Raw genomic sequence first — 20,639 nt, 5'->3', positions numbered from 1 at the left:
GTGCAGGAACCAACCATTGTACGAGACCTAAATACAGCATGGTACTGGGTACAGGATCACAGACACTTATTCCGTGGGGAGGTGATAGAGGAGGTCTTTTTTTAGATGAACAGGGGTGATCAACAAAATGCCTTCAAGAACCTCCGGGGGCTCAATTCTCTGAGGCGAAGGATGACTTTTTGTTTATATTTTACCACTAAGAAGACATGGAAACATTTTTGTCATATTGTGTTGATGAACAAGGCCTAAAGGTCAATGCTATGTTCTACAATGAGAAATGTAGTGTGAGTGTGCTCGTGAGAGAGAGAGAGAAAGAGAGAGAGCGAGAGAGAAAGAGAGAGAGCGAGAAAGAGAGTGAGTGATGAATGGAACAAATGTATAAATAAATTGAATAAATACACATGTAACTTTATTCTGTATGTTTCTTAAATGCAGACATGTGTTAAACAATCTAGAACAGTTAAGTAGATCCCTCTTTAGAAAATGAATTGAAACACATCTGTATACACATCTGTACTTTTCTGTCTAGAGAATTTAAACAATTCAGTTTAATCTGACCATTTATTTAATTCAACAAAGTTAATTTGTGCCACATATTAGCCAATTTTAACCGAAATGGATTGAGTAGTTCCTTAAAACAAACAACCAAACTCGCAACAATTTAACAAGCCGGGGAATATCTCAAAGCAGCGAAAGAATCACATTAAGAAAAACGAAACTTATACAAATATGATAAATACACTTATTGATCAATCTAATAAAATATTTATAAAAAAAACAGTGGGCGTATCGGGTAGCGAGTTTAAAACAACAGCAGTCACGGTATAAATAATACCCGAAAGTGCCGTAAAATGTTTCGATTTAATTCAGACAGAAATTGACGTCAGTTTGGCGCATGCGCGGAACAAATCGTGTTTCCGGGACGGAGCGCTCGAGTCCGCGCAGAAGAAGAAGAAGAAGAAGAAGAAGAAGAAGAAGAAGAAGAAGAAGAAGAAGAAGAAGAAGAAGAAGAGGAGTAGCGCGCATGCGTATGTGAGATTTGTTCATGAACGTCATCCGTGGCAGAATCACTCGAGTGTTTCGTAATAAAGTTCATTTCATAAAGATGAGTAAAGAAGCTAATAAAGCTCGCGTGAGGATCGGGACTCATAACGGCACATTCCACTGTGATGAAGTACTCGCGTGCTTCCTCCTTCAACAACTACCGGAATACAAGGTAAACAAAAGCACATTTATACATCATGTTCGGACGCATTTAAATACTTTGAATGATACTATTGAACAGAAAGTGTTTGAACAGAGGAGTTTGACGGGTTGCACCACGTCTCTTTTCTTGCTGTCAGACAGCCAAACACATCTGTGGTGGAACTACTACTCCCGAGCCCACGTGGCCCCAAAAAGACCGCGTTTGGTTGCTTTTCTTGGTACATAAGTTCAGTTAGATATGCCTTTTATTTATATTTGTGCTTAATTCGTCACGTTCCTGCGCTGTGTGCATTCTTAAAAACGCAGTTTTGACACTCTGTGTGTAATCGTGTTTCTCACGACAGATGATTTGTGTTTTCAGTGGCAGAGGAAATGTTTCCAAAAACACAAAAATGTCTATTATTCGAAATGTTCAATAAATAACCATAAATACTTTTTATTTTCTTATCATGTTATTTTTTGATAATTAATGTTTCATTAGAACGAATACCCCAGCTTTAGTTGGGCATATTTACATTACAAACTAGGTATGATAACAAAATACCAAAATCCAAACACCTCTAAATCCTATTTCTAGACCGAGCAGAAAATTCCATTTAATTATGGAAGTCAGTTGAGGATTGCGAATTATGGAAGTCAGTTGAGGATTGCGAAAGTTATGATATTTATAATAACGAGTAAACATGAACTACAATAGAAGTCATGTGATCGAAAATGCTAATTATTAAATACAGAGGATGTTTTTTTTAGAACGACGCCTGCAGTACAATCGCCAATTTACCAAAGTACAACTCGCTGCAATTGTGACTACTAGGGCTGTGTATTAGCAAGGGCCTCGCGATACGATACACATCACGATAGATGGGTCCCGATACAATATATCACAATACATTCGATACGATACAAACGTCCGATATATTGCAATCATTTGTTTTAAATAAATAAAAATTAAGAGTGAGCTAAAAATACATGTTGGTGTGTACAATCTATGGTATTCTGGTATGTTCATCACATTAGTGATAACTCGGCAGACACACAAGATTCCATTCAATTTTATTAACAAAGCTATTTATAAGAGGTATTTGTCATCTTGCTTACACCGTGTTACTGAACAGCGAACATATAATGTTTAAAGTGCATATTTAGTCAGTAAACACTTAAATACAAATGCCACAAAAACATATTTTTTTCAGTATTTTGTAAATAAAAAACAAAGTACATTAAAATCTATTCATAAAACTGAAATTGTCATTATGCCTCTCTTTTATGTCCCACTCCACCAGTGCAGTTTTCAGTAACTCCGCAATGTTTATGCCAGTATGGCTCGTTTTATGCAATGCGCGTGTCTGTGATGTAATCCTAACATACGACTCAGTAACTCGAGAGGTCCATGCATTGCAAGTCAGGGCCACTCGCTCTGGACTTTTTGACCCTTGTTTTTACCTCTTCGTAAATCCTCGGTACTTCTACGTCCGTTATGTGCCTGCGAGTCGGAATCGCATAACACAGCTAGTGTTCACCATATGCCCGAAGCAGGGGTTTCAACCACACTGTGGCAAATCCTTACAAATAAAATACACCACCGACTCTGTTATTTTCTTTGCACGAGCTAAGATCTACGGAAGCTTGTTGGTGATATTATAGGAATTAATCTACTTTACGACATTTGCTTTCGATTTCTGTTCCTACAGAACAATGCAAAGAAGACAACGACTGTGTGAGCGCTAGTAAAGAGTAACACTTCTCGGTAAAAAGTTTTACTCCACTGTTCTCCACCAACGGTTCGGCACGTTCTTGAACCGTGGCTCATCTTAAATCTGACGACGCATTTATTATAAGGTTCATTAAAAACTACAATGCGTAAAACCACCTGACAAAGTTCAGCTAATTTATGTTTGTCGATGAATGCACATTAAATACCTACAACAAATCAAATAACGTGGATAGATTTCAATAGGATTGACGTGTGCTGTTATATGACCAGTCATTTATGTCGTCATCACCCATTCGAGTGCAGGCGAGACCTGATCAGCACATGTTGCTGTTTAAACTAAACTCATTCAAGCCTTGCCAATTTAAACATTTAAGTGCAAGATGATGCACAAGAACTCACTCGTGTTCTGTAAGAAGATCTGAAGCGCGCATAAGCAATGCTGAGTCTCAGGCATGGCACAAATATTGTCTTGCGCTTAAACGGACAAATTCACATGCAAAGTAGGTCAACATGCCCCTCTTTTCGAGTTGTAGGTTATGTCTTAAGTGAACGGACAGAACAGAGGAAAACAACACACGTGTACAGTATCAGTGGACTGGATCTGTTGTGTTCCTCTTAAAGCGACAGCAGCATATTACTTCTGTCTGTCAGAAGTCAAGGAAACTCACTGCTTGTGACTCAATAGCTTCTGTAACTTCAATAATGATTCATCATATGCAATGTTATGTTACATTTGATGACTTTAATCCTAGTCCTAACCATTGCTCCCTGAATTCTTTGTAAGTCGCTTTGGATAAAAGCGTCTGCTAAATGTAAATGGATAAGGTTTTATATTTTAGAAAGAATGAGTCCTTGCAATGTGCTGTATAAATTGATGGCATCACTTCTATGTAAATTTGCGAGATCTCTAACCTAGATAAAAACCTGCTCCAGTGCAGCATATGTTACCATAGAGATGAGGGATGCAACAATACAGGTCACTCACGGTTCAATACGAACCTCAGTTTTTCACCCACGGTTTTCAGTTCTGTTCTGATGGCTCAGCACATCAATTTTCATTGTTCTATGCTAATGTGACAGGAACAGTAAAAAGTTAAGAATTACATGTACACTGCTCAAAAAAATAAGGGAACACCTAAATCACACTACATTAGATCTCAATGAACAAAATTTCCAGGTTAAATCTCTTCACTTACATACTTTGCATAACTTGCAAGAACAAAATAATGTGACAATGGTCAATGAAAGCCAAAATTATAGACCCATTCAGGGCAGGAATTACAGTAAAATAAAGTCAAGTCAGCTTTATTTATATAGCGCTTTTTAAAATTTTCATTGTTACAATCCAATCCAATCTAACTTTATTTGATTGAGCGCTTTACACAGCCAAACCTGACCAAAGTGCTGTACAGAAATTAAGACATTATATTCAAAAAATCTAGAAACTTGCACAATTTGCACAGTTACACATATAATACAACAATAAAACATTTTTAATAAAACAGAGAATCTCGACGCAATAAGCAATCCCAAATAAATATTATACTGGAGTATATAAAATCAACATCTTGCTAGGTATAAAAGGCCACAGTGTAACGATGGGTTTTAAGACGGGACTTAAAAACAGGCAACGAAGAAGCCTGCTTGACATGAAGAGGCAGATCGTTCCATAATTTAGGAGCCGACACAGCAAAGGCACGGTCCCCTCTGAGCTTCCGCTTAGTTTTAGGCACACTCAGGAGGAGCTGATCCTCAGATCTGAGAGAGCGGCTGGGTATATAAGGGCATAGTAGCTCTGAGAGGTAGGGCGGGGCAAGACCATTTAGAGCTTTAAAAGCAAATAAAAGAATTTTAAAACTAATCCTAAATTGAATGGGCAGCCAGTGAAGTGCAGCTAATATGGGGGAAATGTGCTCATGCTTACGTGTGCTAGTTAAAAGACGTGCAGCAGCATTCTGTACCAACTGGAGACGGGCGATGGAGGACCCACTTACCCCCACATATAGTGCATTACAGTAAACCAGCCTAGTGGTAACAAAGGCATGGATTATCATTTCAAAATACTGCCTTGATAGTATTGGCTTTATTTTTGACAGCTGCCTCAAGTGGAAGAAACTTGCTTTAACAAATGCATTGATCTGACCACTAAACTTCAGCTCCCGGTCTACTTTAACTCCTAGGTTTTGGATGCTAGGTTTAATGTACTGGCCCAAGGAACCCAAATCTACAGGGACCCCCCCCGGGAGTGCTACCAAAAACCACTACTTCTGTTTTTTCATCATTTAAATTAAAAAAGTTCAAAGCCATCCAAGCCTTTATGTCATCAAGACACTTTAGTAGATTGGCAGAGTATGAATCTTTCCTTTTTAGTGGTATATAAATCTGACTGTCATCTGCATAACAGTGGAAAGAAATGCCATGCTTCCTAAGTATGGAACCAAGTGGGAGCAGATAGAGAGAGAAAAGAAGAGAGCCAAGTACTGAGCCCTGTGGAACCCCACACATAAGACCTGACAAATGCTGGACGAAGGAAGTGAAGTCCCTACAAAACTTCAGCCACTATTAGATTATTAATGATAATTTTAAATCTAATTTTAGTGCGACTTCTTTTTTTCTAATTTTTTTTTATTTTGCCTTGTTGTGCAAGCACTGTTGAGCTTGTGCAGAGGCAGCAGTTTTTGCCAGAGGGGAACTGGAATCCCCTGGTTAGGCCTGGTTTCCCTCCGAGGTTTTTTTTCTCCTCCAATGGAGTTTTGGGTTCCTCGCCACCGTTTGCATACTGTTTTGCACTGTTTTGCCTGGCCGGGGGGGCTGCTAGAATTTGGTAGTCTTATTTAATTAACACTGCATATAGGAATTTATTGTGTGTCTGATATTTGACCTGTGTTTTGAATTCCATAACCTTTTATGTTTTACTTATAGTCATTTTTTTCTTGTACAGCTGCTTTGTAACAATGAAAATTGTAAAAAGCGCTATATAAATAAAGCTGACTTGACTTGACTTGACATAAGAGGAGCCGAGGAGGATACACAGCCAGCAAGGCTGACACAGAAAGTTCGATCAGCCAAGTACGACCAGAACCACTCCAGTGCTATGCCCCCAATGCCCACCCACTGCTTCAAACGTGAGATCAATATCTCATGATCCACCGTGTCAAATGCAGCGGTTAAATCTAAAAGCACAAGGATAACACAGTCACCAGAGTCAGTAGCTAAAAAAATATTATTAAAAACTCTTAAAGAGCTGATTCCGTGCTGTGCAGGGTTTTAAACCCAGATTGGAAAACCTCTAGAATATTGTGACCTTCCAAAAAGGCTATTAATTGATTGTGCACAATCTTCTCCAGGATTTTTCCAAGGAAAGGCAGTTTAGAGAGAGGCCTGAAATTAGTAAGTACAGATGGATCTAAAGCAGGTTTTTTAATCAGAGGTTGCACTACTGCATGTTTAAAATTTCCCTGGACCACACCTGAGGACAGACTACTATTTACGACTGCAATAACAGATGGTCCTATAGTGGGGAAAACCTCTTTAAATAGTCGGGGAGGGACAGTATCCTTTATAGAACCTGAGGGCTTCAATTGATCAACAATGTTCTGTAAAAGGGAAAGGGTCACAGGCTCAAATTGATCAAGAACAGCAGAGCAGGAGGCAGGGATTGAGGGATCATAAACTGGAGATGAGATTTCAGCCCTAATAAAAATTACTTTATTAAAAAAGTGAAGGAAGCTGCCAGCCTTCCCTTAACATTTGCAAAGACAACTGCAGTTTGTCCTTCCACTTACGCTCAGCTCTACGGCACTCACGTCTGACAACACGGGTTGTATCATTTAGCCAGGGCTCAGATTTAATTTTTGGCTGCCAGAGTTTTAATGGAGCCACAGTGTCTAAAGCAGTTTGGCAGGTGGAGTGAAACCATGAGCTAAGCTTCTCTGTAGTGAATACAGAATCCGGGATGATGGAGTCCTTACTGAAAGCATCCGAGAACCGAGCAGCAGTGGAAGGGTTAATAATACGACAGCACCGAGCAACATCACTAGGTTTAACTGTATTACAGACCAAAGCAACCTCAAATAAAACAGGCATATGGTCAGAAAACACTGCATCACACATCTCCAGATTCGAAATGGGCAAACCAAATGATAGGATCAAGTGTGTGTCCATGTTCTTGTGTGGGTCCCGACACAGATTGCACAAGATTAAATGAATCTATGAGATTTAAAAAATCCTTTGCCATTGGCTTGTCAGGACAACACATATGGACATTAAAATCCCCAACAATAAGAACACGATCATATTTAGGCATGATTTCAGCCAGAGAATCAGAAAACTCATCTAAAAAATCCTTATTGTACTTAGGAGGGCGATAGACCACAGCACTGTGTTAGAGCGACCACACTCAAATAAACTCAGTTCAAAGCTGGTGAAAGAGGATGATAACAATAACTGCTTACATTTATAATGTTTATTATAGACAATCGCTGTTCCTCCTCCTCGACCCGACATCCGCGGGGAGTTAAAGTAGCAGCAATCACTAGGTAGAAGTTCAATAAAAGCGCTGGACTCACCAACACTCAGCCATGTCTCAGTCACACAGAGGAAATCCAATTCATGGGACATAAAAAAGTCCTTTATGATAAAAGTCTTGTTTGCTAGCGATCTAGCATTTACCAAGCCAATCCTGGCAGGAACCAGCGCGACCATGGCGTTGACTGTCCGGTTGACTGTTTTGTGCTGACGACAGGTATCTGCCAGGCGTCGACAGGGTCCAACGAGCGGCGACGAACAACGAGGTTAGGTACGACCCCAGTCTCAGTCCAAAAAGGCGTAGGAGCCGACGAGTAGAGCAAGGGCCGCGGGGCTGGAAAAAATCTAAGATCCAGCATTGTTTAGCGATCATATACTGGTAGAGCGTCGACATCAAAAGCAATGAGAGAAAGAAATGACACAAACACAAACAACACAGACAGTTAAGTAACATAAGTAACACTTTTTTTATATCGACTATGCATTCCACTATTCAGTGGAATTGCTGTGTTTCATGAGGCTTCGAGGAAATATAAAGTTGCGTATCATCAGCATACATTTCGTTGCACTGTACTTGTATGTGTGTAATGACAATAAATTGAATCAAAATCAAAAAATCAAATAACAGTGAAAGCTTACTCCGTGTCGCTTTATTATATCTCCTAGAGGTAGCATGTATAATGCGAAGAGCATAGGCCCTAAGACTGAGCCCTGTGGTACACCGTACTGGACTTGCGATTTGCGTGATACCTCATTGTTTATTGCTACATATTGAAAACGGTCGCATAAATAAGATCTAAGCCATTTCAAAGCTATTTCCTTAATACCGATAGTCTATGTAGGAGGGTGCTGTGGTCAATGGTGTCGAATGCAGCACCAATAAGGAGATACAACATTTACATTTAGTCATTTGGCAGACGCTTTTATCCAAAGCGATTTACAGATGAGCAAACATTGGAAGCAATTATAACAACATAATACATAAGTGCATCAAACTAGTCCATTAAAGCCTAGCACAGTATACAAAGCTAAGAATAGTGAGGTTAGTTTTATTTTATTTTTATTTTTTTTGAAGGAAAGGGAAAAGAATTAGGATAAATCAATCAGAGACGTGTTGACGGAAGAGATGCGTTTTTTAAAAATGGCAACAGAGTCTGCTGATCTTGTAGCAGCAGGTAGATCATTCCACCAATGTGGAACAGATCCAGAGAAGGTACAGGAGAGTGACATTAGTCGTTGTTCCTTTGCAGACCGCAGTGATCTGGCAGGAACATAGGTCTGCATTAGACCTCATCTCTCCAGAATACTCTGAATGACCTACCCGAGAGTTAGGACTCAAACCATTGCAAAGCCATTCCAGAGACACCCATAGCACTGAGAGAAGCCAGGAGGATGAGATGATTCACAGTGTCAAAAGCAGCAGACCGATCCAGTAGGATGAGCACAGATGACATGGATGATGCTTTTGCCAGTCTCAGGGCTTCGATGACTGAGAGCAGTGCAGTCTCTGTGGAATGACCGGTCTTGAAACCAGACTGATTGCTTCCCAGGAGGCTGTTTCGCATGAGAAAGGAGGTGAGCTGGTTGAACACAACTCGCTCCAGGGCTTTGGCAATGAAGGGAAGAAGAGAGACAGGCCTGTATTTTTCTAGAAGTGTAGAATCGAGGGTGGGTTACTTCAGTAGCGGTGTGATGCAGGCCTCTTTGAACGCTGTGGGAAATGTCCCAGTGGTGAGCGAAGAGTTGATAATGAGGGTCAGAGCAGGCACAACCGTTGGAGAGATGGCCAGGAGGATATGGGTGGGGATGGGATCCAGTGGGCAGGTGGTAGGGTGGTTGGAACCTATGACCTTGGAAACATCAGCTTCAGACAGAGGAGAAAAGGCGGGGAGCACACACGTGTCAGGGATGTGGGCGGGTTCGACAGGTGGTGGCGTAGAAAACTGGCTGCTGATGGCGGTAGTTTTCTTTATGAAGTTAACGATGTTAACTCCGATGAAGGTGCAGGAGCAGGCAGACAGAGGAGAGCAGAGAAGGTTTTGAAGAGCGTTCGAGAGTCCGGAGAGTTGCAGACCTTAGAGTGGTAGTAATCAGTTTTTGTGAGAGAGAGAGAGAGGTCTGCAGGGTCTTTTGACTTGCGCCATTTTTTCTCAGCTGACCGGAGGCCGGCGCGATGTTCACGCAGTACATCCGATAACCAGGGAGCCGCCGGGGATGCACGGGCTGGTCCAGATGCAAGAGGGCATAGATTGAAAGCGTGTAATACAGAGTGTCTGTGGCATTGTCTGTATTCAAAAGAGAGAGCTCATCAGAGGGGGGGAGTGCAGAGAAGACAGCAGAGGAAAAACAGGAGGGAGGGAGGGAGGGAGCGCAGGTTGCGCCGGAAAGTGACCATCGGTAAGACATCTGCGATATCCGGAGCAGTGAGGTCGAGGGTGACGAAGAAGTGATCAGACGTGTGCAGCGGGGTGACCTGCGAGTGATGAGTGGAGCAGTACCTAGTGAAGATCAGATCTAGATGGTTTCCAGACTTGTGGGTTGCTGATGTAGAAACCTGCTCGAGGAGAAATTATGTGGTCACGTTGACGAAGTCAGCAGCCTATGGCTTTCCAATGGGGATGTTGAAGTCACCTAGTACCACCAGAGTACCATCCTCAGGGAAGGATGAAAGAAGCACATCCAGCTCCTCCAATAAATGTCCAAGCTGACCTGGGGGACGATATATATAACTACAAAATGACTTTTAACAGGGTGGGTGATTAGTAACAGCATGAAACTCGAAGGAGCTGATGTCACACATGGGTGTTAGCTGATTGAATTTCCAGTCTTTGGGGATAAGTAGACCGGTGCCTCTTTCCTGTGATGCGAGGGCTGTGGGAGAAAGTGTGGTTATGGGAGAGGGTAGCGGGAGTGGCAGAGTCCTCTGGTTTGATCCACGTTTCTGTAGTCGGTCAGACGCCATAAGCAGATCATTTGTTACTAATCAGAGCAGTCTCTGTACTGTGATGTGCTCTAAATCCATACTGGAAATCGTCATTAATTTCATTCCTTTGGAGGAAGGAACTTTTTCCAGAACTTTAGATAAGAAAGGTAGATTTGAAATCGGTCTGTAGTTAACTAGTTCTCCAGGTTCGAGATGTTTTTTTTTGGCAAAGGGCCTTATAACAGCCACCTTATATGCTTTAGACACATGTCCTAATGTCAGAGATGAGTTAATAATGCTAAGTAGAGGATATATAATTTCTGGGAGCATCTCTTTCAGTAGATTTGTAGGTATAGGGTCTAACATGCATGAAGTTGATTTAGATGATCTAATGATTTTAGAGAGTTCATCGTGATCTATAGTAGAAAATAAACATAATTTCTCCTTAGGGGCGCTGTAGTTAGTCGTTTGTTCAGCGGGTCTCACTTCTGGTTGCATAGTTATAATTTTTCATAGTTATAATGATTTATAATGATTTATAATGATTACTTCCCCTATTGCAAGTCTTGTCTATGGTGTATTGTGTACATGTTTTTCTCCTCACCTTCCCCAAGTTATGCTGTATTTTTCTTCTTACTACATTTCATTACACTGCACTTGTATGTGTGTAATGACAATAAATTGAATCCAATCAAATCCTCTAGAAACGCCTAGAGACTCAGGCCACATAAGGTCGAGTATTATCATGCAACATGAGGGCTCTGCACGACACCAGCATAAGATCTGACAATAGAGTTGAGGATTTCATTCCAATACTTCATAGCACGTGGAGGTCTGTAAGACCCTCTGAGTGGTCCTCCCCAGACCTGTTGTCGCCTCTCCAGTGTACCGGTTGTCACTTTTATTTGCACCAAAACAAGTGAAAATGGTTCACAATCACTTATGCTTGCTTACCGGGTTGATTGATAGTCCTGGACCCGTTTCAATAAGGAGGTTCAAGCAACCCTGAGTTAAAATATGAACTCTGAGTTGATTTACCCAGATAATCTCTACTCTGAGTTTTCTGTTTCAGAACAGCTGGTTTCAATGAGTTCAATCCACTCTGAGTAAGTTCACTCTAGGTTACTCGCGTTCACCGCGGCTTTAAAAAGCCATCATCAATTGAGCGAAGATAACACGATTCACCATGGCAACGGCAAGTGACAAAAAGCGCTCTGTTTATTTCTCGCCAGTCGAATTGGAGGCACTGTGTGTGTGTGTGTGTGTATATGTGTGTATATATATAAATACCTACGATTTTTGTCAGGTGTGTGCAATCCTGCAATAAAAAGAACATGGCAGCAGCTGAAAATGAAATATAAAAACATCATTCAGTCCGGTGAGTTTAAATTCTCTTGCTTGTAGGATGACTGACTGGGAAATGTTTGATATATTTAATTAACTTGCCTTAAAAGTTATGAGGATATGAGAACCGAGCACTGTTGCTATAGAAGACAGAAAACTGGCCTTGCTTGCCCCTCCTCCAGCTGTGTAACGGAGGCCAGCTAGTGAAGAGCTGTGCAGTGTGCAAGCCTCACTCCCCGACCAACAGAGACGCTCTAGCGACAGACGCAATAGGGACTGTGGTCTTTAGGCTCATCGTTACAGCGCCCGTCTCTCATTCAGACCGAAATCGGTTCGAAGACCGCGCAAGTGGGACCGGTTACATGTGCACCCGATCACATTGGGAAATCCTAAAGGGTATTTAAATTATTAGCTTATTTCCAGAGGTGGCAGCAAGACAACATTTATTTGATCAGCCTAATTCAGAAAGACGTTCACCATTCGTCTGCAATCCTATGAACCTCCTCTTTGATGGCTTTCACAGGAAACTTAACACAAATGTATAAAAGTGCTTGAGAGCGATGCACACTTATCTTACTGCTCTACATACAGTTGCCTTGCTAACGTGTTCTGCATCCTCGGTGTTATATAGAAAGCTTCCATTAGCAAAGAAACGTAAAGAAAGAATCTGCTCAGATGTAAGAGCGCGACCCCAACGAGTGAGGTTTGTTTTCTATGGATGAAACAGATTGTGGATATATTTAATGGACTGTAAAGAAAAACGGTATCGCTCAAATAAAAAATCCTCCGGTTAGACATTTAATGTCTGTGTTACGAACTTGTGCGCGATTAAGGAAAATGAATGAAAAACCAAACGGCGTAGGCAAGTTCAACACCGCTCGCGCTTCTAAAGGGGCAGGAGATTGTAACAAACCTTGGGTTTGTGAAATAAAACCTGCTCCCGACCAGGTTAGGTTCACAGAGTAGGTTACTATGGTTACTCTAAGTATAAGATACCTTGATTTCTGAAACAGGCTTGACTTACCCCGCGGTCACAGGTTTGATATACCTCGCGTTCTGAAACTGAAAACCCAGAGTATCCCGTTTTCTGGGGTTAACTTACACTGAGTTTGCACTTACCCTGGCATCTGAAACGGGTCCCTGAGGGTTAACTGACTTAGTGTTGAACTCTGCTCAAAAAAATAAAGGGAACACCTGATCATCAGTGTATATTATAATTCTATCATTTCATTATATAAATTATATTTTACTGAAATTCTCTTTATTTACATTTAGTCATTTAGCAGACGCTTTTATTCCAAAGCGACTTACAAAGAGTATTTAACTTGATACTTTATTTATTATGACTCAACTTGTATACTTAAATGTTCTGATTTCTTTGTATGAATTCAATATTTGGCTTGATGGCTACATCTGGTGGAAACTTTGTGTCAATAGCCCACTTAGAAATCCCCTTACTGACAAATGCTGATGTGTCAAATACTTATTTCCCCCGCTGTATATTAACAAGGTGCGCCACTGCCATTGTAATAAATTGGAAGAAATGCAATGCTTAATACTGTAGCTGCCTGTAGGCACTCTTGCTATGACATAAATAGCTGTCCGAAAAGGCCGGCGAGTGCATGACACTTATTACATTTAATGTCTTGCTCAAGGGCACTTCAGTCATGACCTGCTGGCACTGAGATTCGAACCGGCAACCTTCTGATCACAAACCCAACACTCTAACTACAGACCTATTTTGAATCTACCTTTCTTATCTAAAGTTCTGGAAAAAGTAGCCTCAATTCAAATATGCTCCTTCCTCCAAAGGAATGAGATTAATGAAGATTTCCAGTCTGGATTTAGAGCACATCACAGTACAGAGACTGCTCTGATTAGAGTTACAAATGATCTGCTTATGGCGTCCGACCAAGGTTGTATCTCCTTATCTTAGTGCTGCATTTGACACCATTGACCACAGCATGCTCCTACATAGACTCGAAAATGATGTCGGTATTAAGGAAATAGCTTTGAAATGGCTTAGATCTTATTTATGCGACCGTTTTCAATATGTAGCAATAAACAATGAGGTATCACGCAAATCGAAAGTCCAGTACGGTGTACCACAGGGCTCAGTCTTAGGGCCTATGCTCTTCGCATTATACATGCTACCTCTAGGAGATATAATAAAGCGACACGGAGTAAGCTTTCACTGTTATGCTGATGATACGCAACTTTATATTTCCTCGAAGCCTCATGAAACACAGCAATTCCATCGAATAGTGGAATGCATAGTGGATATAAAAAAGTGGATGAGTAGCAATTTTTTATTATTGAACTCAGACAAAACTGAAGTGTTACTTATCGGACCGAAAACCGCCCTACGTAACAACCAAGAATACTGCTGAACTATTGATGGATGTTCCATAAAACCCTCATCTTCAGCTAAGAATCTTGGCTTTATATTCGATAGTACTCTGTCATTTGAGAACCAGGTCGCCAACACCTGTAAAATTGCGTTTTTCCATCTTAAAAATATATCTAAACTACGTCATATGCCGTCACCATCAGATGCAGAGAAGCTAATTCATGCCTTTATGACATCAAGACTAGATTACTGTAATGCACTATTAGGTGGTTGCCCTGCAGGCCTATTACAAAAACTCCAACTGGTCCAAAATGCGGCAGCTCGAGTTCTTACGCGTACAAAAAAGTATGAGCATATTAGCCCGGTTCTGTCAACCTTGCACTGGTTACCTGTAAAGCATCGCATAAACTTTAAAATCTTGCTTATTACCTATAAAGCCTTGCATGGTTTAGCTCCTCACTACTTGAGAGAACTTCTAACGTATTATAGTCCATCACGTGCACTACGCTCTCAGGTGTCAGGTCAGTTGGTAATACCTAGAATTTCAAAATCGAGTGCAGGCGGCAGATCCTTTTCCTATCTAGCGCCTAAACTTTGGAACAGTCTTCCCTGCACTGTCTGGGAGGCAGACACACTGTCAGTTTAAATCTAGACTAAAGACGCATCTTTTTAATCTTGCATACACTACACTATCATAATATATATATTTCAAAGATCTAGGCTGCACTAGTTAGATCAACCGGAACCAGGGACACTTCCAATAACAACTGATGCATTTGTTGCATCAAAGAGTGCAGAACAGAACTCTACTCTCAGCCAGTCTTGTCTCATTGTTCCAAGGTTACTAGAGCGGGCAGGATGCAGTCCAAGGTTACCGGAGCGGGCAGGGCGCAATCCATTCCCAGACCTGACAAATGCTGGACGAAGGACGTGGCGTCTCTACAAAACTTCAGTCGCTATTAGATTATTAATGATAATTTTAAATCTAACTTTGTTTTTTATTTTGCCTTGTTGTGCGCGCACTGTCAAGCTTGTGCGGAGGCAGCAGTTTTTGCCAGAGGGGAACTGGAATCCCCTGGTTAGGCCTGGTCTCCCTCTGAGGTTTTTTTTCTCCTCCAATGGAGTTTTGGGTTCCTCGCCACCGTTTGCATACTGTTTTGCACTGTTTGCCTGGCCGGGGGGGCTGCTAGAATTTGATTGTCTTATTTAATTAACTCTGCATATAGGAATTTATTGTGTATCTGATATTTGACCTGTGTTTTGACTTCCATAACCTTTTATGTTTTACTTATAGTCAATGTTTTCTTGTACAGCTGCTTTGTAACAATGAAAATTGTAAAAAGCGCTATATAAATAAAGCTGACTTGACTTGACTTGACTAACCAGCAGGCCACAGCTGACCCACACAGCTATTAAACTGACTTTAGCGTGGTGCTGTAGCTCTTTCTGCATGTGCTGGGTGATAGCAAAGTGAACGTGCTGCTTTCGTATGCCGTGTGAAAATACATTCTTGATCTGACAAAATTCAGCATACACTAAAGCCAGCCTGTGTCTGTTCGAACGGTTCAATATTATATTGAGAATAGAGGCATCCCTTCTGGTGATTAAAGGTTAAACTTTAAGATTCAAAATGACTTTCATGGTACCAAAAAACATACTTTTCTAGCGACTTAAACCAGCTCCACGTTACAGGCCCCTGGTGTTTTGCAGTAATTGAAGATGTGTGTTCATGTTTCAGGATGCAGAAATCGTGCGCAGCAGAGATTCGTCATTCCTGGCTGAATGTGATGTTGTGGTTGATGTAGGTGGAGAATATAATCCCAGCGTTCAGCGTTACGATCACCATCAGAGGTACGTAACTATTACTCTTATTCCACAGTTACCATGTTGTTCTAATGTTTGCTGTCAATACATTTTTAAGGTATTTGTCCTGGAGTGCGCTCATTTTTAATAGGACTAATTTCTTACAGGTCTCTTTTTAAACTGTTGTGTGAGCCTGTATGCAGTTATCAGAGAGCGAGCGAGAGGAAGACGCACAGCGCAGAAGCTCATGCGTTTGCTTCATTTAGACAGAATCGTTTTCGTGGTATTCAACAGTCCGGTCAAATCAGAAAAGTATTTGGAGAGAAAACATAACAGAGATATTTCTGTTCCGGCTGCGGTTCTCATGATGCCATACGAAGCTTGCAGTTGTGTATTTGAAGGCTGTTTATCTCTTTCACAAACATATTTTTTACTTTAAGTCCATCATTTAACAAATTGAGCTGTTGTTTTTAAGTGTTATCTTAAAATAGCTGATTGTGTCTTGTGGTTTGCTGTTCGCTTTGGTTCTTTGTCTGGACAGTCCTGCACAGCGCTGCCACCAGGTGTTGTTGTTGAAATTGTCATGCTGTCTGTAAATAATAAGTTATTTTTTCTCATACAATTGAAGTTACCTGTCATTGAGTTTGTTGTTATATCTTTATTTAGTAGGCTACAGTATAACCTTATTCAGTTAAACTTTGTGCAGTGGTATTGAGCTGTAATTCGGTCAACTGATCTGGAACTACTTCATAGGTATGCGTTTAACTGATAAATAATGCACACCGTCCGTCAACCAATCAGATTGAAGCTTTCCACAGGCCTGTGGTATAAAGAAGTGTTATTACACCAGCAGCAGTACTAAACAAAACTCGATCGGGTAATGAAGTGTAATCTTCATTGGACACACTGCAGCCTGTTTGTGAGGAGTAAATCATGTGTGATGTTCAGTGAAGGTGATCTCGTTTTGCTGTATGTCATAACACAACACCTCTCACATGAAATCCAGAAAGCAGCAGCAGTGAAGTGGGTAAATCATCATCATCTTATATCCCAGGTGTCATTTATCAAATTCAGTAAGCAGGATGATTAGACACACATTCATTAACATTTATTCATTTAGCACACACTTTTATCCAAAGCGACTTACAGAGAGTTCAGGGAGCAATAAGTGATATGTCATACAGGAGCAATAATACAATAGGTGCTAATACAAAGTTACTAGTTTCAACAAAAGCTAGACCACTACCTGTTGAGAGAAAGAGAGAGCGCTAGTGTACTTTAAAAATAAAAAATATATTTGTCCGTCAAGTAGTTGTTTGAAGGTTGTGAGAGATGTGGTTGACTGGACCAAGGTAGGAAGAATGTTCCACCAGAAAGGAGTTGTGAAGGAGAATGAGCAGGAAAGGGATTTAATGCCCTTATGAGGAGGCATTACAAGGCTCCGCTCGTTTGCTGAACGCAGGGTTCTTGATGGGGTGTAGGAGGGTGTGAAAGTATGCCGGTGCAGATCCAGTGATAGTCCTGTATGCAAGCATCAGTGACTTGAATCTGATACAGGCTTCAACCGGTAGCCAGTGGAGAGCTCAGTACATGAGCCCTTTTGAGCTGTTGGAAGATGAGGCGTGCTGCTGCGTTTTGAACCAGCTGAAGTGGTTTGATAGCCTTTGCAGGAAGAACAGCATGGAGAGCATTGCAGTAGTCCAACTTTGAGATGACCAGGGCCTGAACAAGGAGTTTTGCTGATGCTCAGTGAGGTAGGGTCTAACCTTTCGAATGTTGAATAAGGCATATCGACAGGAGCGCGTTGTCTTTGCGATGTGATCATTGAAGGACAGCTGTTCATCAAATATGACTCCGAGGTTCCTGGCTGTTTTGGGTATTGGGATTGTGGTATTGCCAAGTTGAATGTGAGATTGCGTTACAACGTGGAGTGTGCCGGAAACAAGTAGTTCTGTCTTGGCCAGATTCAGCTGCAGGTGATGCTCTTTCATCCAAGCTGAGATGTCATCTAGGCAGGCTGTTATATGAGCTGCTACAGTGGACTTTTGATTGCAACTTGTCAAAGTTTCAAAACCCAAAACATTTTCGGTGATACCGTTTCTAAGGTATGAGCTTTGTTTACACAAAAATGAATAATGAAGTCATGTAATGCACTGATCATTGTTTTTCTTCTCTTTTTGTCTGTGTTGCTGTGAGTTTCTCAGTCACTCTATCAGCGGAGGAGACGATAAAGTTCATATTACTTGTAGTACAACCTGCTTTTGCAAAAAGTCATATGATAAATGTGTGAGTACGTTTCAGTGTTGAGTCTGAGATGCTCGCGCTCGATTAAAGTGACAAACAAACACAACAGCATATAAGAAGTGTTTCACAAGTAGGCATGGGCCGGTATGATATTGTGACAGTATGATAACCTTTAGCAAGAGCAAAATTGCAATTACAACACAAAAATATTTTTTTTCAACTTCTGTGTACACAACCAACAACTTTTCAACTGAACACGAATACATTTAATGTTTAACCAACATTCATAGAACATATATGTCAGGTAAGAATAAATTCTTCAAATTATAATACGCTTTAAATTTTTTTGCAAACATTGCATTATATGACTTCATTATAAACGTATAAACTCTTTAAAGGCGACCACGTAACAGATACTACACTGCTGTATATCAGAACCCCTCAAACATCTCAAAGGTCTGCAATTTATTCAAAATGCTGCAGCTCGACTCCACAAAAGTGCAGAATACAACGGTGCTGATCTCACTCCTTTGGCTACCGGTTCAATACAGAATAGATTTTTAATTGCATATTGTTTAGGATGTCATTTGGGACACAACTCTTAATAATATGATAATAAAATATGATGCATCACTGAAGCCCTAAAAATAGCGCAATGGTGAGCATGTAAAGTATAAACAATTAAAAGGGAAAAAAACTACAGAGAACGAAGGATTTAATCTGGTTTCTGATATCGGATTCAAAAATAAGCATTTTTATTTCACTCTTTAAACTACTAACAAAATTTCAAAATCTTGTTTTTTGCAAAATAGTTTTAATCTGTTAAAACGTTTAATTACATCTTTAGCTTATAAGTAAATCGGAGATGAAAAGCGTATACTAGGGATGGGCCGGTATGAGATTTTGACGGTATGATAACCTTGCACAAACCTATCACGGTTTCACGGTATTAATATAACATCTCTTAAATGTGTTATTTTTTCAATAAAAACAACTTTTCCACTGAACATAATACATTTTATTTTGAAGAAACCTATACAACATTTTGGAACAGTAAACATGTCAGGTTAAATAATTTAAATGAATATGTGAGTTCTTCTAAATTAAATGTGTCATCACAATAATGCTCTGAAATCCATTATTGTTATTTCAGTGTTGATGCGCACACACACACATATAGCTGTAAACACACAGTACGAGAGAAAGAGAGCGAGATTGCTAGTGTGTTGCATACACACAAACGGGCTCTTTCTGTACATTACCAGCAGTTTGCGTTTTTAAATGTGGTTATTGTTAACAGATGTAACGTTACACAAATTACGGGAGCCTTAAAAGTATAAACGTGAACGGGATATCGCTAAATTGATTTATTAGACTCGTCCCCGCTCTGTGAAGTAACGTGAGGGAGGGAACTCATGTTCGGCTAGTTGATTAGCCATGCTATGTGTGTAACCGCTAACCGGTCCCGCTCGCGTGGGCTTCTATGACGGCATTACATTGTTGAATGGGAGACTGGCGCTCTTACGAGGAGGCTAAAGACCGCAGTCGCGTCTTTGTAGGTCGGGGTTTGAGGTTTACACACTGCACAGCTCTTCACTAGCTGGCCTCCGTTACATTTGCTTGGGGTAGAAAGCAGAATGGTATTTATTTTCACAGTGCTAAACACGCAAACTCTCTTAGATGGTTGCAAATGTTTATTTAAAGACAGCATTGCCTTGAATTTAGCGAAGAGTGATGGGTGGTGCTCCCGTAGATGGGCTATCATATTTGACGTATTGCCTCCCGAGCAGCCGCTCTTTTAAAAAAATTTTTACAAGTTGGATGTCCTTCCTCCTCCAAGCCGCTGCCGTATGACCTTTTTCGGTACCCAAAAAATTCCCACACTGCAGACTTTTTTGAAGGGGGAAAAAGTTCGAAAGATTCACCTCCTTCGGCCATCCTCCATACACGTGACTCTCTCCCTCTGACTGCGTGTACCAACCAGAGAGGGAGGAGGGTCATGTGACTCGTTACGTTCGCACACAACCTGAGGGATTCCTGTAACTTACTTTTCGTCTATGACGACGAGAAAAAGCTGCGCATACCGCAGAGACGGTATAGCGGACATTTTTAGTGGTTTTGAAACCGCGGGAATATTATACCGCGGTAAACCTTGAAACAGGTTATCGGCCCATGCCTAGCGTATACACAACTGAACTCAACATGTCATCTCCCAAAATGTCTCCCTAATCGACACACCAAGGCTGAGTTTATTCTGGTGTGTCATATTAGAAACATCCCACAATTGTCCCTTTTCACGATGACGTCATTCAACTTTCGCCATTTTGCAAGCAGTGTGTCATTACTTTAGTTTTGCCGTCGCATTAGAATTTAAAACGGTGACTGAAAATACGAGTGGTCAAGACATTGGTAAGGTTATTGTGTTTAGTATCAGGCATGTTAATATTTCGTAACGTTATTGACTGCAAAAACTTATTCGAGTACTTATCCTAGCACCTTCACTAACACAAAAAGAAAACAAAACACCT

The 20,639-nt window shown here is 40.8% G+C and overlaps 1 protein-coding gene across 1 annotated transcript in view; it reads left to right on the top strand.

Annotated features, from left to right (window-relative positions):
• Window positions 1–913: 913 nt before the first annotated feature.
• The window catches only part of myg1 (myg1 exonuclease), a 32,427-nt gene continuing 12,701 nt past the window's right edge, over window positions 914–20,639 (top strand). The window contains exons 1-2 of the mRNA XM_079483300.1: window positions 914–1,216; window positions 15,803–15,915. Coding sequence (XP_079339426.1) covers window positions 1,046–1,216; window positions 15,803–15,915 — 284 coding nt within the window. The 5' untranslated portion in view covers window positions 914–1,045. The remainder of the gene's footprint in view (window positions 1,217–15,802; window positions 15,916–20,639) is intronic.

This window comes from Barbatula barbatula, assembly GCF_947034865.1.
Source record: "Barbatula barbatula genome assembly, chromosome: 20".
Taxonomy (NCBI): Eukaryota; Metazoa; Chordata; class Actinopteri; order Cypriniformes; family Nemacheilidae; genus Barbatula; species Barbatula barbatula.
This window is presented reverse-complemented; position numbering and strand designations above follow the sequence as displayed.